The following is a 24,547-nucleotide window of genomic DNA, read 5'->3' as shown; positions in this document are numbered from 1 at the left end:
ATAAGAATAGGAATAAAGAGAATAGGAATAAAGAATAGGAATAAGAATAAAGAATAAGAATAAAGAATAGGAATAAGAATAAAAATTAAGAATAGGAATAAAGAGAATAGGAATAAAGAATAGGAATAAGAATAAAGATTAAGAATAGGAATAAAGAATAGGAATAAGAATAAAGATTAAGAATAGGAATAAAGAATAGGAATAAGAATAAAGAATAAGAATAGGAATAAGAATAAAGATTAAGAATAGGAATAAAGAGAATAGGAATAAAGAATAGAAATAAGAATAAAGAATGAGAATAGGAATAAGAATAAGAAGCGGTGGAGCTCAGGCTGTTGGGAGAGCCAAGAACACCCTGAGCCGTCACTGGTAGGTGAGCTGCCTGGTGTCCAGCGTGCAGAAGCCCCATGTACAGATACTCACCAAAAATGCTTCAGAAACCCTATGGACCAGCTGCAGATCTTTCTGTAGCTGAATTTTCGGTCCTCGGTGCCAGTTGTGTATCGTGGGTGCCCTGGAGGAGCTGGGGTGAGGTTGTGGGGGGGCTGGTGGATGGGACAGGGTGAGCCGCGTCCTCGCTGCCCGCGGTGCCGAGCTCCCCCTCGCCACCGCAGCTCCCGCGCTGTCTCCTAGGATGCCTTTGCCAGAGGGGAAGTTTTTATTGGGAGCAAGGAAAACAGCTACAAGGTCCTGGAAGGGCTCCCGCCGTCCACGCAGGGAAACCACTGGCAGCACGGGATAACCATCGTCACCCCGGATCGGAAATTTCTCTTCGCCTGCGAGACCAAGGACGACCAGCTGGAGTGGATTACGACTTTTCAGAAAGTTATAAGCCGGCCGATGCTGCCTCAGGAATACGCAGGTGTGTTTGCGGGCAGAGTGGAGGTCAGGATGGACGGAGGGGCCGGGGGTGCAGCCGCGTCGCTCCTCCTGCGCGCTGGAGGTGTGATGTCCGTGCTGCTGTGAGGATGTTGGTCACCCACTTATAAAGACAATTGGACCACCACCACAAGCACAGGCCACCCCCAGTGCTTGTCCTGGTTTTAATTCCATTTTCTCTTGTTTTGTTTTTCTTTTCTTTCAGTGGAAGCCCATTTCAAACATAAACCTTAGCTGGGACTGGCTGGGCACACCTGAGGAATGAGCTTCTGTTTACAACACAACGTGGTTTTATTTGACATGTTTAAAATAATGAATAATAATAATAACAGTAACAATAATATAATACTTCCCTTTCCCCTCATCATTCACTTGATCACGTCGGAAACCAAGAGGGTGGCAGTGAAACATTGGAGGAGATGCTGATCCCACCTGAAATTCGGCTCTGCGGGATGCGCTGCTGGGACGGGTGATCCCAATGTCCCCACCACCCCACACGTGCCGGAAGGGACGTCCCACCCGGCTTCCATGGGGTGGCCAAGACTGTCGGTGGCACATCTCGGGGGAGATGGGGCTTTTCCCCGCAGGAGATGGAGCCGAGCGACCCCGCGCCCTGGGCTCCCCACCAGCCCTTTCCATGGGCTCTGCAGGTCCCCGAGCGGTGACATCCCCGGGGGATGCAACACACCAACCTGGGAACACCTGAAATGGTGACGTGTGAAGCGGCTGAGCCTCCCGGCGGCATCGGGGAACGGGAAAGGACATCACGGGGAGCAGAGGTGATGCTGCACCTGGGCAAACGGGGTTTAGAAAGACAAAATAGGCCTCATCAGCCTCGTTAATCGCGTTAATCGCCTAATGAAGGACACAGAGGAGGGGAGTCCGGTGCAGGCGGAGCCGTGTTGTCCCCACCCCTGTGGCCCTGCAAGGAGAAGAGGCTGGGGCAGCAAAGCTTTTGGGGTCAGGGCTGTGCCCCCATCCCACCCCCCTGTTCATGGGGTTTCACCCTATTTCGGGAGCCCAGCGTGGGTTGCGGGGCTTGAGCTTTAGGCGCAGTTTTGCCAGCCCAGCCCAGCCGGGCAGGCATGTCCCCTCGGCCCATCGCTTCCCTCTGGCCCCGGACACGACGTGTCCCCACATTAGTGGGTGCACTTTTTTTTTTTCCCCAATGATTCTCTTAGTTTTTTAATTTTCTGTTATTTTCCTGCCCGAAGCAGCTGCTTGCCGTGCCGTTTCCGCGCTGTGTTGAACGCTGTCGTTCCTGCGGGGCGGGCTGGGACCTGCACACCCTGGGCTGGATTTTTACCCCCAAAACTGAGCTTTCTGGCCTCTGCTGAAGCAGCAGCCGCAGCCGCGGACCCTCCGCCGCGCTCCCCACGCTGCTGTGTGTACGTGATCGCATCTCATGGGCTGTGCACATTCGTTCTGTCACTGGTAAGACAACTGTGGTACTAAATGTCATTGGAACCAATAAATTATGATGATGTCAGAGCTGTGGTTTTGTCGTGCTGGGGGGGAGGAGCGAGATGGGGTTAGAAACCAGCAACTAAAGCCAAGAAGGTGATGGGGCTGCAGGGCATGGGGGTCGGGACACCCCAAAACCATCTGCCCCCCTGGGGCTGCTCAGCCAGGTGGGAGCGAGGAGCTGCGCACCAACAGGTAAATACATTTCGTGTAAACTACACATCTATTCATGTTATATAACACACTATAGATTATTTGTGTGTATTACGCATAGTGTATATAGTTAATACTCATATTTTGTGTTTATGTATGCACATACACAAGAGAGATGTATTTCTCAGGTATATAAATTCTATCGAAGTGGTGTTGGATATGCACAGACACAGCTATAAAGTATGCACAGTAGCTATAGTGTAATATATAATACACTTTTATGTGTGTATATCAACTGAATATACTTTATATGAACACATGGATGTATATATGTAGCTGTCATTACCAGTAGACATATATATTTGTAAATGTTTAAGTTAAACGTATTCCATACTCTTCTGTGTATGCTTAGACACATTTTTATAATGGCAAATTTATAAATTAATATGATATACATGTGCTTGCTTTTTATGTAGGTATAAAGTATCTTAAATTGACAATATAAAGATATATTGCATATAAACATACATACCCACATGCTTAACAATAGGTAGATATTTAATTTATATTGGAAGTATCTATAAATATCTATTTCACACACTCAGTGGTGCGCACTTGAAAAGGCAGGGGTGCCAGGAGGCAGGCTGGGCGAGGTGTTTATAGCTGTAGAGTGTTTGTGTGCATCTATCATTAAGAATAAGTGCCATACAATTGTTTAATTATAGTTCTATACAGAAAAGGTTGCGGCCAAAGGCAATGCCGGGTCCTGGCTCTCACCTGAGCCAGCGTCCCACGGCGTTTATTATCAGGGGCTCTTCCCTGAGCTTCCTGCAGCTCCAAGCAGCCACATCTGCTCCAGATGTGACAAGTCCCGACTAAACCCGAGCTTTGCTGTGCAGAGGCAGCGCTGAGGTGCAGACGATCCATAGTTATACGCAGAGAAGGAAGAAAACAGCACTGCAAGTAAGATTTCTGCTTGTAAAACTCTTAGAAAGCAGCAATATTGCACATCCTGGTATAAAGTGTTTATTTGAGACTTCACAATTAACACAAAGTCTTCCTTTCAATGCCTGTTCTTTTTCATACAGTCAGTAAATGGGCATTAACCCCTCCCTCCCCCATGCATGATTGCTGTTTATTAATCTAAGTCTTCTCATTTTCATCGTGAAAAAATAAAGCGTTTCCCCAGCGTTGCACGTGTTGGCCGTTCCACTGCCATGGCCGTGGCGCGTTAGAGATGGAGAGCGGCCGTGCCTGCCGCTGGGGCGAACCTACGCCCTTATTTATTGATTTACTCTTTTCTTTTTACAGAAAGTGTTAAATGAATCAATCACCCAAGAAAAAAATAAATATATCATAAAGAACCAAAAGCTCTGCAGTATATCCCTTTTCCTGACATACGGCTGCAGTTCAAACACATATGTTGCTCACGGCAAATCATTTAATTCGCTATCACGCCATCGCCGTTATGTATGGTTGTGAACTTGCATCTGTTCCCAAGGAGCAGAGTCAGGAGCTGAATTTTTACACCTGGGCAAGAGAGATCCAGCATGGAAACCAATTACCTCTGTTCCGCTGATTGGTTTTACTCAAGAGCAATCCAATCTTGTGCTTTTCAGGACGTATCAGCTAAACACAGGCACGGCCAGGCCCGGCTTAAGGAGAGCAAAAGGCCGTAGCAAAGGCGTGCGTGCTACCCGTGGCACCGGCAGCGAGCTCCTGGTCTCGATGTCTGTGGCCGCGCATCTCAAACGCTGCTGCTCGGTTCCCCCACCCTACGTTTGGCACCAGCCTCGCAAATAAACTATTCAATTGCTCACCTGCCTTTCAGCTCCTCCGTGGAGGCGGCAGAGGCCACGGCGCCCCTCTCCTAACTCAGGTGGTACTGGGTAGGCCGTGAAGTACAAGACCCATCTTTATGTTTTATTGAATCACTGTGCAAAAGGGAATACTGCATCAGAAACCGTAGAGGACTATATTTCAATCAAAGTCACCAGCCGCTGTGTCGGAAACCTGCTAACAATTGCTCCAATTGGTTCATTTGGCTACTTTTTGTTGGTTTCTTTTTTTTCTTTTTTCTTTTTTTACATAAATAATATAGACCAAACATTATAAACATTTCAGCAACCATTTTTAAAAGACCAGAGGAGCCCTTTTAGGCGCCAAGAAAGAACTGCAGGATTCAAATTCCAAGACTGTCTTTGGAGTCATCGAATCATCGGGGTTACGCGGCGTCCGATGCCAGCGCCGTTCAGTCGAGCTCGATGGGGCTGCTGTCCTCCTGCCCATCGTCTGCGTCGTCGTCTTCTCCAGTTCCCATCAGACTGTTTAAAAGATTCCCTACAATAAAAGGCAGGACAGTCGAATTCGCTAGTTTTACCTTCCCATCTCAAAACCTTTTAACTACTCGACTACCATCCTGCTAGGGCGCAGATTTCAATAATAATAAAACAAAAGAAGAAGAGGATTTTGATGTAAAAGAGTCTCAGCAGGACATTAATATTCCCACAGTGATTTCCATTAAGAATGTATTGATTTGGGAAGCTGTATTTTGATACTGTTCCTCCTCTAAGAGTACACTTGGAAAAAACCACCCAGGTCACATACTTATGTCCTCGAGTTGTGCTCTGAGAGGGGAAAAAGATCCAAAACCAACCAAATGAGGAAAGACGCCTCCAGCAGTGAAACTCAAAAAGCTGCGGCAGTCTGCACCACATTATACACAACCCGTGTGACACTCCAAGGCCCTCGTGTGTTCTCCCTGTTTATGCAATTCAAAGATGTTCAGATTGCTGAAAAGCTGCTAATTACATCAGATTTCGGGTATCAGTGAATTGACATTTGCAGGTAATGCTTCCCGTGAGTTCACAGAGCAGCTCAGTTCTTAAGGACAACAATTTGATTTTACACAATTAATCCAAGTCAATTTGCTGACATTTCATTCCAGAGCAAGGAAACGAGGGCTGAATTTCTCTGTTCCTTTTCAGGTGTTGTACAAGGCCACTAATAATTTCAGAACTTCTGCTTTGGGAACATTCACGTTCTATCAGGACTGGTTAGACCTCCACTGAAGTCCCAGGCTTGACTCAAAGAAAATCAGCCACTGAAATCTGAGGAAATGAAGCTTTAACACAAGCAAGATGTTTCTTTACCTTTGCCAGTCACACCATACTGTCAAAAATTAACCGCAAGTGTCATTTACACGCTTCTCCCCTCCTCAAAGATGAAGTCTACTAGCTTCACCAAATTAATTTCATATGCAACCAATTCATCTTGTATTCTACAGCAGAGACACTTCCTACTGGCTATGAAAAAGTTGCTATATTCATTAGAACAAATGATGTGTTTCCAGCACATCCGTTCTATACAAGGCACCGCCTTGAAAAGACCGTCGATATGTAGAAACAACTGTCGGCATAAGCCTTACCTAGTAATCCTCCGTAGGACGATGTCTGCTTGGGCGGAACACCAAAGAAAAGCTGTCCTATCCTATCTAGGTACTGAAACGACACAAGATGAAGAACAACGTCAGCTACATGGTTTACAAGCGGAAACATTCGGGCAGCAGTCACCCCACACAAGCTACATCACTGACTCCCACCTCCAAGTCACGAAACAAGAGACAATCAGCTATTATTTACCTAATTCTGTATGTTAAATCCTGGTTACAATGAGGAGTAACTCACCTCGTTATACATGGGATCTCTTTTCAGTGAAGGCTGATACTGTTCACACAATACAGTAAATACTGTTAGTTTTCCTCTAGAAAGGAAACAACAAAAAATGTCATCTCAGTAACAACTGAAAAAGAAACCAAGGACAACAGGATTAAAATCAGACTGTACCCATCGACTGCCAACAGCAGAAACCAGATGAAGTTTAGCAGCGGCTGAACGAAGGGCGGACCCTTTTCTATCGAAGGATGTTTCTGTGTGTATGTCGTAAAAACAACTGATGCGCTGGTCTTATTTTTTAAGCAGAGAAATCTGCAAAAGGATAAAGAACAGGGCAAGTTAAAAATAAAAGGCAGAGAAGCAGTTTCACGTGCACAAAGGAAAAAAGGAAGGCAAAATCTCAGCATTCTGTACTCAATTTCCACATAGAAGCCACCTCAGGCTCAAACTGATGGCAAAACCAAACTAGTAGAGATGTACATGTCTGCAATGATTGGGCTATCAACTGAGCAAGGGGAAAAATATCACTATTAGAGTACCTTGGGGAATAAGCAGGTTTGGAAGGAGAACTGACATTAAATATTAAAAGAATTAGTTTAATCAGGACCTAAGCAGATTGCGTACAAGACAGTTACTAAAAGAGGGCATCAACTAAATCAAAATGTGGAAAGACTGGCCATCATGTAACTCGAATTAAACACGATATCGCATTTACTGGGCCAGAGTTTACTATGCTGAGGCAAAAACTGACTTAAAGAGCTCTCCTGGCCCCATCTGCTCCTAACCACATCTCCTCTCAGTAGATACCCACCAGTGTCCAACAACGCTGTTATTTTACCAGCACTACCGCAAAATATCACGGCGTCGGGACCACTAATACGGTTGACACACATGTCTCAGAGTCTCATAATAAAGCTACACTTGGAGCTCCCAAGCCGTTTGTCACCAGGTAACAGATTGATTTCCCAAATCGATCAAATCTTTGTTCGGGCCCAGTTAATTTAACTGGCAATCTCTGCAAGTCCCACAGGCCTCACAGGGGCGTTATCTCGGACAAACGCTGCCAGCGCTCACTCCAGCAGCCTCAGGTTTGCTCGCAGACCGACCTCCAATCCTGCACCCTCACACATGCAAGGGCATTGGGCTCCTTTGCCTTCCTGCTGAACAAGGAGCTGCAGTTATTTTCATTAGGGTGCAAACTGCTAAGTAAGAGGATTTAATGCAGTATTTGAGACATAAGCCAGTAAAGGATGCAGTAGCAGTGCTATATACTGAAAAAATAATCTCTTCACTGGTAACTTCTCCCCAGAATTTCCTCCCCTCCAGAACAAACCCCATAAAATTGTCTCAGAGTCCTGCGTGGCCTGGATTTCCATAGAAGATTTTCTACTGCTCAAAATCACTGCAATCTGTACCACCCAGCTACGGAAAGCAGGACAAATGCAACATGACAGCCCGCTGCTGCCAAACACAGACAGGCGTGCTCGCACCTCCTCCCTCCGCCCAGCACCCGCTCCCTGCAGCACAGTCCTGTCCCACCTCCTCCTCACGCCCCTCCAGGAGCTCCTTTCCCCACCCAAGCAAGCCATCAGCTGATTAAACACAGCAAAATTGGCTTTGTCAGCCTTAATTGTGTGTGAGCTCTGCAAAGGCACAGAATAGCTTGCATCCCCACCTCCTGCTAAATGCCTCAAGTAACCAAAAGCCACCAGCAACTCCGTCCAACCAAGAACCATCACGCTCCTGCTCACAGACCAGGGCGACCCAAGACAAACTGTCTCTCAGGACAACGAGACTGAGAGCAAGTACTAGGCTAAAGGTAAATATAGAGACTACTTAGGTCCAGTCTTGGTAAGAACATCAAGGTAAGCCCTAACTAGACATAAAGTGGCCTTAACAAAGCTGAGAATTGTGCTTTCAGGGTCAAACAGATTACATTAATTCTTCAGGCAATTAACACTGAAATATCAGGTTTTGACCTTAAAACGTTGGGTTTTTTTCCCCTCTCCCCAGCGATCAATTCAAAACATCAGTTTTGAGATGTTTTTCTCCTGTTGTTACCACACAATGTTGAGTTTCAGAGCTCTGGCCAGTTTCACAGTTTCTTTTGAAAAGGATGCATGGTTAAACCCGCAGTTATCACGATGATATCAGACAGTGACATCTCAACAAGACAGTTAACAAAAAATAACACCTACTGTAGTACTGCCTGTGCTACAAACATGTCCACCTCACTGCGGTATCCCCTGGACGAGGAGTATTCTACTAGCATATTTGCACATCCTTCGCCATCTGTGGAGTGCAAGAAGTGATACCGAGATTCACTATAGTTTTGCTCTACAAAAGGAAAAAGAAAATGGCTTTTAAGAAATCAGTTCATCAAACCTGAACATAAAAACAGATTGGTTAGGCTTGCACACTGCAGCTGCTAAAAGAACAAGAGCCGCACACATGGTATAGAAACAAGACAACTGGCAAAAAGAACGTGGGCTTTTTCCTTTGTAAGTTACAGACAATTCATAAAGGGAGATAGTAAATATGTTATCCTGAATACATCTGAACAACTGCCATTAAATACAGTTTATTCAATGCCACCACCATTTGATCGAATTGCAACCCTGACACCTCATGTGCTACCAGCAGCGCTTGGGAGAGGGATCAGTAAGTCCCAGGTTAGACCAGGTGCACCAAGAAGCCAAAACCAGCACCTTCAGCATCCTTTTTAATAAGTGCACAGAAAGCAGGCATTTCCTATTTTTAGCTTAGCCCACTCTCGCTATCAAAATTGAAATTGCTTCCATATGCTGAATAGAATAGCAACTATACAGAAAAAAGGTGTAAGAAAATACAAAAAGTTAGAACTTAACTTGAAGCAAAGGATCACGCACAATCACAGCGATGACAAATAAAACTGGAACGCTGGCAATTTGGGGGATTTCAAAGCTTTGTTTTAAAAATCAGAGCATTTTCTGATAAAACCCTCAAAAACTACAGCGTAAGGAAATGTACGTGTTTTGCTGTTAAAAAGAACAGCAAGCAGTTGGCTGCAAAACGGGGATTTTTACTTTCAGAATGCAACTGTTTCTGGTCCCAGTTGTATTTCAGCCTCTAATTTAGATGCCCTGAGGAAAATCCTCCCCCGAGCCCCGCTATGGGCTTGTGTTTGGTACGAGGCCACGAGCTGGAACGCTGACCACTGCGTCAGGATTGGTGCAGGAAACCACCATCGTCACTGCAGCTACTGAACAACTGAAAATGAACAATTATCTGGCACCCTTATTGATTCACGAGAGACCACAAAGTGATGGCAGTTATTCAGCTGTTCTCACTAAGCGTTGTATGTTTTGAGCAGAAGACTTTAAAAAATGGCTAACATCCACAATGAAAACAATTATGTAGTGCATTTTTGGTTTATCTTGTATCCCATTACAAGTGATAAAGTCCCAAATAAATCAAAGGTAACAGCATTCACTCTGGAATAACCTGCTGGTCAAAGTCTCAAAAAGTACCTAATTACAGATCCAAAGACTGGTTTGGATGCTCGCTGATGTATTTCAATCTTTGTCATGTTTATCCACGATATAAAAACAGAACAAGGGAACAGCTTTTCTCCCCAACAACTTTCTTCCTAATGACTCAATCAAAGCACCTCAATGTCTAAAGGGTCACAGTTCCATTTAGAGAGAGCTTCAGGGCAGCTGTGTTTTGCACTAACACAAAGTTACAGCCCAGGTGTTTATTGTCAGTAGCAATAAGCTGAAGTTATTTCAAAACCCAAGTAACAGAAGAACTCAATCATTTCTATCCCAGTTTCCTTAAATTATTTCCAAAGTATATCTCTTACAATATCATATTTTCAACATTTTCAGGGCAAAACACTGAAAAGCAGGTGATTTTTCTTACCTTTCCACAGGGTAATTGCTAGTAACTGGTGTAGTTTTGGATGTCCAAGTTTTCCTGATCCCCCGCTAGACCACTTTAGTGCTCTGGATACGAAAGCCACTCTTTCAGGAGAATTTGGATCCATTAAACTAAACAATTTAGCCAAGTGTTCTAGAAGCAATGAGATTCACAAATATTTAGCATTAACAGAAATAGGATGAACTGCTGCTTCTAGCCCATCTGTAAGATACAACATCTAAGTTACAGTGCTACTGTGGCTCTAAGCTCCCTTAATGGCCTCCACAAGCCACCTTAAAAAAGAGTGACTGAACTGGAGACACTTCTCATACATCAGGTCAATTCTGCATCTCTCAGCCTGTGATATTCACATGACAATGTCAGCTGGTGACAGCTGCTCTGTCCCAGAGGACCACGCTGTCCCAAGGATGGGAAAGGCTGCAGGGAGCTGTGAGGGACACGGGGCCGTCCTTCAGAAAAGCAGCACCTGAAGTAATTGATGGGACACAAAATGTTAGAGCTGATCTCAGTAAACTAGAACAGCCTCCGTTCCAGCCCTCTGTCCCTTCCCTCTCCAGCCACAGGCCGTGAACGGGGCGGTTCGCCCACGCTGCAGCACTAGTCTGGCCAAGCAGCTCTTAAGAAGGTCTCTCTGAATTGTCTGCTTAACAAATCTCACAGTCAAACGAGAAAAATTGCCTCGTGAACAGCTGGATCGCAAATAATGTTCACATCACCACACTGCAGGGTGGGAAACCACCATCCACCAAAGCGCTGCGGGCACTGGAGGCTGCGCAGACAGCACGTTACTGCTGCATGGAATAAAGGACAACGTGATGAGATGGTAAAGTTTGTTCCGAGCATGTCCACATAGCTATCAGGAATCCATTATTGTCTAATGAAGTTTCCCCCCGGTCCATTTCTGGGATGGTGACAATCCGTATCCATGTGGGAGGGTACACAAAAAGGATTTTGGGTTTCAAGACTGTTAACAACAGTCACTGTGAAGTGAAAGCAGATCTGAACACCATCACACCCAGCACAAAGGTCACCTCACCTAAAAGCTCTTCTGCTACTTTTGCATCCGATTTCTCCAAAGACTCCAAAACCAGCATGGATAGATCAGCAGCACTGTTTTGCTACAAAACAGACACATACTGGTAATGATGAACAGATCAGTAGATAAAAGAAAACATCAAACAGGATTTTGTCAGAGGCACAATTAATAGTTTTATCAACATCTACAGCTAAGGCACAGTATCAATTTTCAACCTTCCCTCACTAAAATATTAAAGTAATTTGATGGTATCAAAAGAGAAGCCCCCAGGAAAGCAAACAAATAAGGTTACGATCATTGTTGGGATGCTCACAAACGCTTCTGCTCTATGTTCCCATTTGGCACAATCCTTCTTTGTGGAGAAAGGCTCGACAAGGAGATAAAACAAAGGATTACAAAGCAACCACCTCAAACATTCACCATTGAGAATTCACCACTCTCCCCTCAAAATATTAGAATAACAAGCCCCCAAGCCCAAACCACACACAAACCCAATGACTTACCTGGTTATGACTGAAGAACAGCAAAGCCCCTGAATACATTAGTTCTCTTGCTTCTGCGTGTTTTCCTTGTGACATATACCTGAAAATGATAACAACAGCCAATGTGTTTGTGTCAAAAAGATGTCACTTCTACCAGGCTGCTTTAGTATCTGCACTATCGGTTTGTCCTCTACGACACCTGGGGGGGCTGTGTCCAAGGGCCCCCCCCATACAGCACATCTGATGCACGAGCGTTGCCCTTGGGGTAAGAGAGAGGGGTCGGTGGTTCCGGGAGTGACACAGAGGAGCGGTGGGACAGTGTGGGCATGGACGGGGTCACACTGACCGGGGGAAAACAAGCACACAGCACATCCCAAAAGCCTCTGTGTTGCAGGTGAGATTCCTGTCACACGGGCAGTGCCAGGGACAGGGCCCACCAGTAAAATCACATCACAAGCGGGGAGGACACAGTCCTCCCATCCTGCTCACTGCCCTCCAAAAAACTCCAACATCTACCCAAAAGTCAGCAGAACTGTAACAGTGGACGGCACAATGGTGATTTTTTGCAATAAGTGCCCTCAACAATTCAGATAGGTAACCACCCTCTGCACACTGGTCACACAGATCAGCAGCTCCAACATCTTTATAGCTGGCCTCACGTGCAAGTTTGCTCCTGCACATTCCACTCCGAATCTCAGCTTCCATGGATTCTGCTTCCCGCAGATTGCCAATGCTATTTGGGAGCTCCTAATCTGGGAATTATTACAGCAGATACCAAAGATGCTGAAAACAGCTGTACAATATAAAATACATTGAAAAGGGGGTTGTAGGGTTTTGTCTTCTTCGTTTTGCTGGTTTTTTTAGTCGGCTGGGGTTTTTTTGTTCTTTTGTTGTTTAAGAGCTTTCATTAAAAAATGAATATTCATGACATTGACCTAAACGGCATTTAGAACAAGAGAAATCCTGAAACAGATTATTCATATCAGAAACCGGTGCAACAGGGATGTTAAAGTTTGACTCAATCTGCAAACCATGAACAGGGGAGAGTTCAACCCAGCCGGCCCAGACAGTAACCCCGGCCCGGGGACTCGCTGCTCGGGGTCAGGCAGGAACAGACGCTTTCCACCCGCTCTGTGGATCACAGACAGGGATAAGAAGTCTGCAGGAGGGAGGCTTATGATAATCTTTCCTCCTCCGCGTCTTCCCCTCCTCCACCTCCAAATACAACTCAGTTTATGACTCCTGAAACTCCCAGTCAGGATTTCAAGTTTAACACGCAACCCATGACAGAACAGATGTTTTACAGGCTGGTGTTGTTTAAAACGAGTAAGCACTGGCTATCCCAATTACAATTCCGCAGCTGAGATCATCCCACTCCGCGTTAATGGGTCTCTGGAAAACTGTTGACATTTAACACACATTTTACAGAGGACAAACAAGACTACCCAGGACTCTTTTTTTGGCCTCAGTGATTTTCCAAACAAGTTTCACAGTTTCATCACATCTTTTTGCCTATAAGGAAACTCTTTTCCTAGCTATGCAAATGTCACCTTTTCATTTAACTGAGCACCTTATTTCTCTCACATTTGAAATGGAAAAGGCAGGATCTTTGATTCTACATTAATTCAGGAGGTTTAAGCAAAGTGAGTTAATACATTCAGAAGACTGGATAAGAAGTGACCTGTTGGGTCAAGTCATCTTCTGTCACTGTAGCCATCACATCACATAATCCCTACTATAAAACAGGCCATGCTTTGTCTTGAATTCAGACTTATTCTCACGCACAAATCTTAAGGCCTAGATGGTGCCCTTGTTGATCCCATCAGAAGGCTCCAGCAGAGCACAGCTGTTTAGTTCAACGGTGCTTGGCAGGGCAGGTTATGTCGTGCACTGTGGCACCAGGACTGTGCACCAAGGACTCTCTTCCCACACGCCCGGCTGCTGTTTTTCCAGCGCCTGCTCCCGTCCCAGCTCAGGGGAACCGTGAGGAGCAGCTGACACACGGTGCCCAAGTCACTTTTCCCACCTGTCCTCCCCCAGCAGAACCGCCGGTAAACAAAGCTGGGATCAGCTGAGGCAGCCCCGGGAACAGACACCCGACTCTGTGCCTCTGGAAGCGAGGGTCTACAGTTTAAACTCTAAGAGAAAGGGCGCCCACCGCAAGCTGCAATGGATGTGAAAAATCAATTTAAATATAAGGTTAAAAAGTTTGCACCAAGTTTTTAATGACATCACAGGCAGCAGTAATACTTCTGAATAAACGCCCAGGCTTGCCCTACTTAGTCATTGTCACGTACACATAGATTACATCAAGAAATTCCTCCATGCGGGTGGTTCTTGCCATCCTGAGACCTGCTCCTTCCTACAAGCGGGAGTAGAAGGTGAGTGACTACCACACAACGAAGCAGTCTTGTTTCTTGGCTGAGCGATTATCAAGCAAACCCTTAAAACCCTGCAACAATCTACTTCAGGCTGACGTTTAAAACAAGCTGGCAAAGCATAGGTTGTTAAGGCGTCTGCTTGAGGAGCTCATGGACGGCCCGGGATGTGTGAAGGGCCCATCCCCAGGGGATGCTCGGGGGGACAGAGCGAGGCCACCCAGCCAGGCAAGCAGAGCGTCCCCGGGACGTGAGCCCGCTAAAGGACGCTTAGGGACAAAACCCAGCTCTGTCGGTGCCCGCTGGGCAGTGAGATGAAACACAGGCCGGGCCGGTGCCCTCCGGGGAGGCGGCCCCGGCGGCCCCGGCGCGCTGAGCTGCGGCCGCTGCCCGCTCCCTCAGCCGGGCCTGCGGGGTGGGCTCCGGCCGCCAGGCCCGGGCCGGAGTTCACCTTCAAACCGCGGCGAGCAGCGGCGCCCCGCGCCGCCCCCCAGCCCCTTGCAGGGCCGCCGCGCCTCTTCAGCGGCGGCCGGGCCGGAGGGAGGGAAGGAGGCGGCCGGGCCGGAGCGACCCGCGGGCCGCCCGCTGCCCTCCGGCCGGGCCCGGGCCCAGCTCGGGCCGGCGCCGCTCACCCTCCGCGGCACGTACCCGCCCCACCCCGCCCCCCCACAGCCCAATGAGAGAGCAGGAGACGAAGATGGGCAGACGGCGCGACCAATGGCAAGCGGGCGTGGGCGCGGCGGGCGGCGGCACGGCAGAGTGCGTGGGAAGGCTCTGGAAGGCCGGGCGGGGGAGGGGCAGGGCGGCGGGCCGGCCGTACCTGAAGAACAGCGTCCGGTACATCTGGTGCGCCTCGTAGTAATCGCCCTTCTCGACGCTGGCGCGCAGCTTGCCCTCCACGCGCTGCACGCCGCCGCGGTTCCTGCCGCCGCCGCCTTTCGCCGCTTCCTGCTCCGCCGCCATAATCGCCGCCGCCATCAGCGCGGAGCAGGGGGACGGGACGGGAGGGGAGGGGAGGGCGGGGCGGGCGCAGACGCACGTAGCGCCGGAGCGGCGTCGCGCTTCGCCGCCCGGCTTCCGCCCGTTCTGACGGCGGCCCGCGAGGCTCAAGGGGCGCGGCTGCGCGTAGGCGGCTGCGTCACGTGGGCGGGGAGGGGCCGGGGTCCCGAGGGTCGCTGGAGGCGCCCAGCCCGGGATTGTGATCCGAACAGCCCCGGATAAACAAGCCCCGCCGAACGGGGTGCCGGGAACGCTGAAGGATCGATGCCCAACCAGCCAGGAAGCCCAGGGGAAAAGTAGAATATTAAAAAAACAAACCAGAAAGGGTTTATAGACTTCATGCACCACGGCTCAGGGACACGGGCAGAGCTGAGGAAACAGGGTTTAAGAGCAAACAAAAAGCCGAGCCTCCCCAGCATTTCAAACCTGTGCTGCCTGATGATTTCCAGCTGTGTGCAACCACCAGCTGCTGTTTTTCTTCCCAAATGTCAGTGTGTTCCAAACAAACGCTGAGGGAGGAGAGACCCCAGGTGTCCAGCTACCAAACGCCCAGCTTTGGTGGCCCTTCCCCTGGGAACAGCAGCACCAGCACCCCCAGCCCTTCGGGAAACCCACTGTGGCAACCCGCATTTCTTTTTAATGCCACAGTTATTCCTCAGTTATTTAAGTAGGTGATAATAAAAAAAAAATACAGAAAAGCAGCTTTATTTCTCATTTCAAATATTACATGCACTTTCAAAAATTAAAACTCTTTTTATTTAAACATCTCAATAGCATCTTGTCAGTTCGGAGGCAGCAAAGAATAACAGACATTTGGAAAAGCATTTACAAAAATACATTGCACAAAGTCCTATCTTGCTTTTTTTTTAAAAAATAAGTTAGTGTTATTCAAAATATTCCCACCCTGCCTACCTAATTGCAATTTACACAGGATAATTCTAGTTTTAAATATGAAAACACCTGTACATGTATAATGTAGCTCCTCTGTGTAGGCCATAGGTTCTGTCTCTAGTTTTTCACGTGGACACGTGTATTTTAAACATTCGAGGACTGTTGTGCAACATACGTAACTCTCTTCAGAAAACCCGTCAGCAGTTCCATGTGTTAACAGTTCATGGGTTGCTATAAAATGCGTTATAACAGCAAGATCAATTTCAGGAATCATTTCTGAAAAGGTAGTTTTGTGTCTCATCTCATTCTACGTGGAAACGTCCCTTCTGAGAACAAGGCATGGCTCATCTTCTTACACCCGACCACAGTTTCTGGGGGTGATCTAAAGAACCCCTGAGTACTTCAGTGCAGAAACCCCTCGTGTAAACGTGGAGTAACAAGGTTTTACTTTAGGGTTGTTTCCCACACGCTGCGTTCTCAGTACAACATTTACCGAGTGTAACAATGAACCAGCCTAAGGAATTCTTGTCTCAGATTTTTGACAAATTAAGATTAATTGCTGTATACTAATGTTTACTAAGCAATTTAGCAGGCTTATCAGCTCCGCTCCAGTCAAGGCCGATTTGGAATTAACACTAAAGAACAAACTGGCCACGTTGCTATGGTAAAAACCCTTAAAATAACTGAAGTTATTTAAAGTTATCCCTGACTTTGAGAGCAATTCATGGCCACAAGTTACAGTAAAGCATTCTGAGTCGCTGGTGTTTAAACTAGTTTTGGTTGTGTTCATTCCCTGACGGTAATATTTATCATATTCAACATGTATCAAAGCCCTTTTGGATCCACCAGAAAGGTCAAAACCAAGGGTCGAGTGAAGGGCGCCTTTAGCCACAGTCCGTATTTAAAACGTCCCACAGGCTCTGGCCTATGGTGCCAAGCTAACAGAAATAAGCAGTCAAGTCCTGGATTTTAAGAAAAACAGATTCCTAGATGCAGAAAGTGTGGTTTATTCATTAAAAAAAAAACCCTTATACATTCATTTATAATAAAGTATGTGTCACCTGTTTGCCAACTGGGCTTTATGAACCAGAGTAGTTTGCATGCAATATTTCAGCATGGACACAAAAATGTAAAGCTAATGGCAATGACAAGCTGAGCATTACAGCAAATAAGTTTTAAACAGTTCTGCTGACAGTCTTCTGCCTGCATCAGAGGATGAATAGTTTTGTAGTAAGTATCTTGTATCCTTGTCCTTTGAAGATTCCAGTGTTGTAGGCTTTCCGGTATATACAAACTGATAACGAAATGTACAACAACAAAAACAACCCAAGCTGTAGTGTAGGAGATTATTCGGCAGGTTTCCCATGCACTCGGAACCGATAAAGGCATGTGTATTCTACGTGGCCCCAGTTGGAGAAAATCCTCAGTTCCACCACTTGGAATGCGTTTTCACTGTTCTCCTGGGGAAGGGAAAAGCAAACACACAAACCAGAGTCAGGTTTCTAGTACCAACCGGTGCAACTCAAGTGGCTGGTCTAGTTTCTTACAACTACCAACTATTATTAATGTGGCACTTTGGGAGCTTTCTGCCCCTTTGCACAGAACCTTCCTTCCTTACAAATGGTTATTTGTGAAGGGAGTCAGAAGCAGCATGAAGCTGATTCTTCACGTTTAGCATCTTCACACCATTTGTGTCCAGATGGCACAACTTTTCCTCCCCTCTCATCTGTTTAGACCACAAGTTTTGAAGCAGAAGGGTAGATACTTTCTGCCTCAGTTTCTGCAGTGCCCAGAGAAAGGGGCCTTTTTCCTTCACTGCTGGTTGCAAACAAGCACAGAAAATACAAGTCCCTTTCTCCTGACACTCTGAATCTTATCGTCCAGACTTACCACCACTGGGAATGTCTGCAGTGGTTCTCCAGCTTCGTCATAGACATACCGTCCCAGAAGTTTTCCTTCTTCTTGATACTCGTCATCTAGGCCCTATAACAACAGGATAAAGATTTTTGCTTCTGTCAAGTCCCAAATCAAAGCAAAGCCAGAAGCAAGTGTACGTAACTATCAACACACAGCATTCACAAGTCTGTCAAACCAGGATCGGAATGTTTCCCATGCAACTTAACGCTAGGTCAGGCATGGCTCTGTGTTTGAGTTGCCTGCAAATACTTGCGCTATGTTTATATGTACTCATGGTCAAATCCCTTAATTTCCACGGCAAAACCACTATATCACACTGTACAATATAAACTGCTCAGGAAAAACAAGAATGAGAAAACACCAAGGTTATAAGCAAGACTGAAGTCGAGATTCAGATGCTTGCAGATGACTGCTTAAGCATTTAGAAGAGTTGGACAAAAGGTTTTCAGATGCCACAACTACATGATGCAGCCTGTGGCCTCCTGTTCTGCAGTCACGCCTACACAACTGCGCCGCTACTTAAAATCAATTAAAAAAAGATTTAAGGCACATCATCAATAAGGTGAAGAGCTAAAATAGGGGGGGAGTGGAGGAAAGAGGAAACCAAGTGTATGAAAGAGCTACACCAAATTAAAAACCATTATCTCCCCTCCAAAATGTCTACTACTGTATAAAGCAAGAGAAAAACTCCCCCAAAATTAGTTGCAATCCTTATTCCCAATCTCAAAGCTTATTAAGAAATACAAGCAATTTTAAGAACAATGGAAATCTTTCTAAGCAATCCTTCCTCAAGCTATTATTTTCCAAGCTATGTAACACAAATATTCTTTATGCATACAAACATCAGCTGAAGTTGAGAGACAGACTTACATATACTGCAAAATCCTTAAGAGCACTGGTGATATTTCCTGTTAGTGCAACTGCTTTCGGTATGTGTTCCAGTGTAAAGGCCGTCGGGTAGATTTTGATCGCAAGTCTAACTACAAGATAGCCCTGGGATCCTTTGAAAGCCCAGCAGTTTCCTGGATACATGTCCGGCTAAACAGGAGACAGGAGGAGAAAACAGGATGGGACACAACAACAACACAACTACAAACACCTTGTAATTTATTTTCTGTCATAAAGCACTGTAATGAATTCTGGATTATCAGGGACAGTCTTAGTCAGTGGCCTAATCTATCTGGCAGAACCTTTTGGGAAGACACCACATCCACCCCAACTACCCGCAGGGTTTGAAGACCACACCTTGAGGTTACTGCTCACCAGGGGCCCTCCCAGCGCTCACCCTTTGCAGGGGCACAATGCACCAGCCAAACCTCCTCTAAGGGTCTTAATCTTGCTGGAGTAGGACTGAAACAGCGCCCAAGAACTACCAGAAGGATCCCACTGTTGGGAACATAGTTCCAAGTGCCCATGTTTCCCAATATATTATAGACAGAAACATCCAGCACTTAAAAAACAACCCAAACCACTCACCGCAACATAACATTGCTGAATTCATTTACTCAGCCTTTAATTACCTGAATCACTACTCTGGGCGACTGAGAGAAGTACCACAAAGGAATTCCAAAGAGGCTCATCAATGCCGTTTGGGTCTCGAAGGTTTCAGAACAGCGAGTGCTCACGATGCTGCCACCTTGAGAAAGATACATCAGGTTAGCAGAAATACTCTTTTCTCCCTGAAGATTTCTAAGGCAGAGATCTGTACAAAGCTTAATGAATATACCAGTTCTTTTCCTCAGAAGAAAAGCTGTTAGATATATTGTTAAATTCTAATGATTTTCTGGGCGTACAAGCTTCTATCAGGTACAATGTTATTTTAAGAACACATTAAAGGTTTTTCATTTAAGAGGGCTGAAGATACACACTTTTTCCCTAGCGAGATCAGTGGTGTGTACACCCCATACAAACACACCTGTAGTTCTGTTATCCAGTTGTACACAACACGCATCAGGGATGCTCTTCTAACCTTTAGTGTCCATTTAAAGATTTTTAGTAAATACTATAAATAGAATAGAGAGTAAAAAAAGGTGGTTTTTTTCTACTATTTACCTGCAGACTCCAAGGCATAATCCACCATACCAGTCTTGTCTTGAGAGTAGAGTTTCAGTGCATTGTTCACAATGACGTGCACTTGCTACAGATGTACACATAGAAGAGAATGGAAAAACATTTTAGTAATATCAAGTGATAAAATCATCAATAAATCCAAATCTGTGATGCTGCAAGCATCTTTTTGGGATGCTGCACTCAATCACAAGTCTTTGAAAGCCTCTGTCATGGCAGAGGCCATTTTTAATGCATGGCTGGCTGAAAGCACAAGTTCACACTGCATCTTGATGGGTGTTTTCTTCTGAAGTTGAATTCTTCCCATCCCCTTCCCAACATTCTGAGCCGCATTTCTTTGCTATACTTGTTTCTTGGGAATTCTTAAATTTTCAAGACAGTGTACTTTGAAAAAACACAAACACGTAATGCTGCAAGAACACACTTGATAAAGCATTTTCTGTAGTGCCCCCCATTTCAATTACTGTTCCCAACATCTCTTAACATCATTAACGTTCATACTGACAGTCCAGCTCCACAAAATGCCTATAAAAGGGCTCTTTACAGTTTTAGTTGAACTTTTGAGAACTTAAACTCACCTCCTCTGTGACTCCAGAAATCCCTGCGTTAGTCATAGCGTTTGTTACTATTTCAGAGGTCGGTTTTTGGTTTGTAACAGACACACGGAGAGTAATATCCTTGAGGATCCGCAGCTCTAGGTCCCGCAGCGCAGTCTGCAGATCAGTCTTGCTCACAAAATTGGACGTAAGCCATTGCAGAAGTGATTCAGGAAAGTCTTTGTGTTGATCACCAAAAAGCATTAGCCTGACAGATTCTTTGACCTGGGCATCTACCTAGTAGAAGCCATTTACAAGAGAAATGATTAGTCTTTATAAACCATTGAGTAACACCACATATGTAATAGGCACACGCGGAATCAATACATACATTCCATACTACACAGAAATCCAGATTTCACGTGTGTTTTAACTACACTGACTAATCTGAAATAACAGACCAGCCAGGTGTGGTATCTTTAATTCCAAAAAATCTGCCATTGTAGAAAAAAGCCATAAACTCTTGTCTTGTAAAATCTTACACACTCATGGAAAAATCCACAGTACCACTACATAAACCACCACCCCCATGGTACTTATTGCCGTGCATTTCATCAACGTTACTGAACAAAACCCAAAAAACACAGAAACCCAAACCAACCAACCAAATCAAGGAGTACCAAGTTTGACTGTGACAGTTACAGAACCTACTTTCTGGTGAATGACGTCTATTTTCTCCTCGCAACTAGTCCTCGCACTTTCGCCAGTTAAAAGCTCCAGTCTCATCTGAGAAAACTCCAGTTCCAGCTTTTGAACTCTGGACAGAAGTTGACTATGTTCATCGTAATCTCTGACAAAAACAAAGAGTCAATAATTAGGAGTTTGAATCATTCCATCTGATTCCAAATGTGTGAGAACATACTTTTCTAATATAAAATGCTTCTCCAGTTCAGTTGTTCAGTGTGATAGACACTGTGAGCTTGTGCTTCAACTTGAGACATACTCAGGATTAATCTACTCAAAGCAAAGTACTTTGAAGGTGTGAACAAATCCAGCAGTGATGACTTCAGAACATCACCAGGCTGACAGATTAATAACTCCAACATATATAGAATTTTGGGAATTTAAGGTTTTTGGCAAACCAGTCAATTGATATGAAAATTCTAATACATTTATAAGACAATGAGAAGTCACTCATTCTCCTCCGCTATATAAGCAGCTACCTCTAATAAAAAATGTAGCTGTAGGACAGCCCAGACAGTGCAAGTGGGGCTGGTGCTGATGTTCAGCATCGCAGCTGAAGTTGAGTGTAAGACAGAAGTACTCTTGCTGACAAAACGACTCTCAAGGTCAGTTAACAAAGGGAAGGATCATTGTGTTTCAAGTAGGAACGGGTGTATCACCACCAGTCAGCATCAGGATTGAAAAAGCAAAACATATTTGAAAAGTGCTTATACCTCATTGTTTTTGCTTTGGCTATGTCGAGCTCCTTCTGGATGTCCTACAAAATACAAAAGTAAGTTGTAACATATACAAAGAAACACAAGTGACAGAAGCAGAGTAAAGAATGTTACATGAAAATGACACATTTCAGCACCACCTACACAAGACTGACCCCACACTGTACAAGATTTTATTCCAAACAGCACCTGCCTCACTGGTCAAGCGAAGCACCTTTAATCCTTGGACTGAAACCCCTCCAGGAAGAGGGAGCAAGAAGACAAACATGTTTTGAGACTGAAAGAACTGTAATAGCTACAGTAAAGCAAACTGGGTTTTTGTATAGCCAACAACAAAATAATCTATCAATGAGTTACAATAGGAGTGAGTGAGCAAAGCTGACTTTCAATACCTTGGATTCAGTAGAGAGTTTTCGAAGAAGATCTTCCAGCATCAGGATGCGCAACTCGTGTTCTTTATGTAAAGCCAGGAACTCAGTCTTAAAAAATAGAGAAGAAAAAGGTGGTGTATTTGCTTTTGGAGGACAAATAGCAGAACTGAGATTTGCTACAAAGTGAGTGCTTAAGTGACTTATCCTGCAGGTAGTGTGAGAAATTCCAGAATCTGTAATACATGTCAAGGCCTGATTCAGCAGCAGTAGGGGGGGGTTACACATAGTTTGCCACAAGCCCCTTTTTGTCACTAGTCCTTCCTACAGTCGTCTTTCTCTATAGACCATCTATCTGGAATTAATTCTTTGTCAGCAATAACAAAGGAGGAACAAATACCAATAACCACTACCTGGTGCTTACTACCTATCAGTTAATTCTGTAACAGAAAAAGAATCCTAAAGCCAAATTGCTAATAGTCTGCATTATGAAAACAGAATACTTTGACCAATATCAGAAAGCATCGATAACTATCTCACCTTGTCCTCTGATTTCATATCTTGAAGATGTTGTCCCATCACGTTTTTTATTAGCTCCAATGTTTCACTTTTATCACTCATCTGAGAAACCTGATCTTGAAGATTCTGAAGCAGAACCATCACTTTGGTATATTCTTTATCGTGGAGGTGGTATTTGTCAGATAAAAAGGACATTTGCTTTTCCAGTTCTCTTATACGACCAGAATCGAAGATGTTGATGGTATCCTATGGTATAAAGATTGCTTTTAAAATTATACAAAAATCAAGACATTTATTTCCATTACCCTTGTGTATGAAGTAGTTATTGCAAAATACCGAATACATGGGAGTTAAGATCTGAAAGTTTTTCCCTAGGCTGCTCTCCCTTACCTGAGGAGGTTGCACCGAGTGAAAAGAATCAGGCAGTGGTTCAGGAATACGAGCAAAGCCATCGGTTCTCTGTACTCCATCCATTTTTGTCCAGTTCAGTGAAGGTAATAATGAAATGAAGCCATCAAAGCCCCAAAACCATATACCTAAATCATAAAGAAAAAGCAAAAAGGGTGTTCAAGAGGATTCTCCCATAAGACTGCTTATGTCTAAAAACTGTCTTGTTAAGGACACAATCTACCTTAAGTTTGCAAGGGAGGTGTCAGAGTGAACGCTACTCCAGCCTAAATCAGCACGAGTCAGCTTTAAAATTGCTAAGTCAAGCACTCCAGAATATTAGGGCACATCCATCAGTACCGCTCACGTAAGGCACGCGACTTGCACTTATATATCGTGGTACGCCCTTAATCTCATACTGCTTCTTCCCAGGGACCCAGATCTCGTTTACTGATTAAGACAGGCCGTGCTCACTGAAGGCAAACGTAAATACTGCTTTTTATCTCAATGGAAAATATCTTGCCTTATAGCCTAGTTACTACATACCGCATTGCATCATATCTAATAAAAGCTGGAGGAAACTCAGCCTTGCATGGAAACAATCCAGCGTTTCACAAAGATCACACATATTTTTTGCAATATCTTGGTGAGAAGTAACAGCATTTTCTACATAGGGTAACTCCTTCCTTTCTTATACTCCCTAGTACACAGGACTTTGGATCCTCACTAAGTTTCCAAGCAGCTTCACCTCCCCAAAGTAGCTGCGAGGCTTTTTAGACACACACAGACACAAAAGTGCTTTTCAGAAATGGTCCAGCACTGTCAGTAACGTTCTAAACTGACTTAGTTTATTTCACAGCAGACCCCTGGCCTGGAGCACTGCCAACTAACCAGGCTAAATAACAGTATTTGAAGCAACTAAAGCATGGGCTAGAACAAAGGAGAGGCTTAGGATGAGTTGGTAGAATAACTCAGCCACACTTTTATGGAGATTGACAACCATCAAAGCAATCAGTACACAGCCCACTCTTCATGAGCTCATTGCTATTCCCATGACGGGAGATAAAGGAAAAAGCCTTTAGTGCATTTACTTACCCATCCTCTCAGTGTAAAGAGCTCTACAACATTAAAACAAGGGTATTCCTTCCATGGCAAGGGGGAAGCTCACTGACTCCTCAGTACTTTGAAATCCTGAATTACTGCCCTGTTCACAGACAAACTAGTTTTTTTTTTGTTTCTGAATCTTCTTCATAAACCAAAAGTTCAACTGGAACTGCTATTTCAGAACAGCTGTAGTAAGTGTACACCAATTTGTATTATACTAAACAATTCACCTACCTAGTAGAAGCAGGAGTGGGATAAACAGTAACAGCTTGTGGCACTTTGGAAGGCATCTAGAGGAACAGAGAGGGAGGT

The 24,547-nt window shown here is 45.0% G+C and overlaps 3 protein-coding genes across 12 annotated transcripts in view; 1 reads left to right on the top strand and 2 right to left on the bottom strand.

Annotated features, from left to right (window-relative positions):
• Positions 1-1,144, top strand: part of ADAP1 (ArfGAP with dual PH domains 1) — a gene marked incomplete at its 5' end in the record, with an annotated part of 51,397 nt that extends 50,253 nt beyond the window's left edge. Inside the window, 2 exons of the mRNA XM_080353802.1 lie at positions 634-862; positions 1,085-1,144. Coding sequence (XP_080209928.1) covers positions 634-862; positions 1,085-1,113 — 258 coding nt within the window. The 3' untranslated portion in view covers positions 1,114-1,144. The remainder of the gene's footprint in view (positions 1-633; positions 863-1,084) is intronic.
• Positions 1,145-3,509: 2,365 nt separating this feature from the next.
• GET4 (guided entry of tail-anchored proteins factor 4) lies at positions 3,510-15,000 on the bottom strand. Of its 4 annotated transcripts, XR_013922884.1 has the most exons (10): positions 14,808-15,000; positions 11,631-11,709; positions 11,128-11,209; positions 10,074-10,223; positions 8,369-8,507; positions 6,342-6,482; positions 6,183-6,258; positions 5,924-5,996; positions 4,317-4,836; positions 3,510-4,026 (listed from the first exon to the last, which is right to left on the bottom strand). XR_013922884.1 is itself a non-coding variant. In XM_080354166.1 (9 exons), the coding sequence occupies exons 1-9, from the start codon at positions 14,963-14,965 to the stop codon at positions 4,748-4,750; spliced, it is 987 nt and encodes a 328-aa protein (XP_080210292.1). In that variant the 5' UTR covers positions 14,966-15,000; the 3' UTR covers positions 3,510-4,747. The 4 variants fall into 4 exon arrangements, 3 of the variants coding, with proteins under 3 accessions (XP_080210292.1, XP_080210293.1, XP_080210294.1); XM_080354166.1 differs by having other exon boundaries at positions 3,510-4,836; XM_080354167.1 differs by having other exon boundaries at positions 3,510-4,836; positions 8,369-8,462.
• Positions 15,001-15,675: 675 nt separating this feature from the next.
• The window catches only part of SUN1 (Sad1 and UNC84 domain containing 1), a 34,233-nt gene continuing 25,361 nt past the window's right edge, over positions 15,676-24,547 (bottom strand). For all 7 annotated transcript variants that reach the window (XM_080354109.1, XM_080354112.1, XM_080354115.1 and 4 more), the window contains 12 exons: positions 24,470-24,525; positions 23,135-23,280; positions 22,766-22,990; positions 22,250-22,336; positions 21,855-21,898; positions 21,109-21,247; positions 20,440-20,694; positions 19,847-19,931; positions 19,315-19,430; positions 18,665-18,832; positions 17,768-17,860; positions 15,676-17,337 (listed from right to left, as the gene is read on the bottom strand). In XM_080354109.1, the coding sequence (XP_080210235.1) occupies positions 17,224-17,337; positions 17,768-17,860; positions 18,665-18,832; positions 19,315-19,430; positions 19,847-19,931; positions 20,440-20,694; positions 21,109-21,247; positions 21,855-21,898; positions 22,250-22,336; positions 22,766-22,990; positions 23,135-23,280; positions 24,470-24,525 (1,528 nt within the window). In that variant the 3' untranslated portion in view covers positions 15,676-17,223. The remainder of the gene's footprint in view (positions 17,338-17,767; positions 17,861-18,664; positions 18,833-19,314; positions 19,431-19,846; positions 19,932-20,439; positions 20,695-21,108; positions 21,248-21,854; positions 21,899-22,249; positions 22,337-22,765; positions 22,991-23,134; positions 23,281-24,469; positions 24,526-24,547) is intronic.

The sequence above is a fragment of the Nesoenas mayeri genome (assembly GCF_963082525.1).
Source record: "Nesoenas mayeri genome assembly, chromosome: 15".
In the NCBI taxonomy this organism is placed as follows: Eukaryota; Metazoa; Chordata; class Aves; order Columbiformes; family Columbidae; genus Nesoenas; species Nesoenas mayeri.
This window is presented reverse-complemented; position numbering and strand designations above follow the sequence as displayed.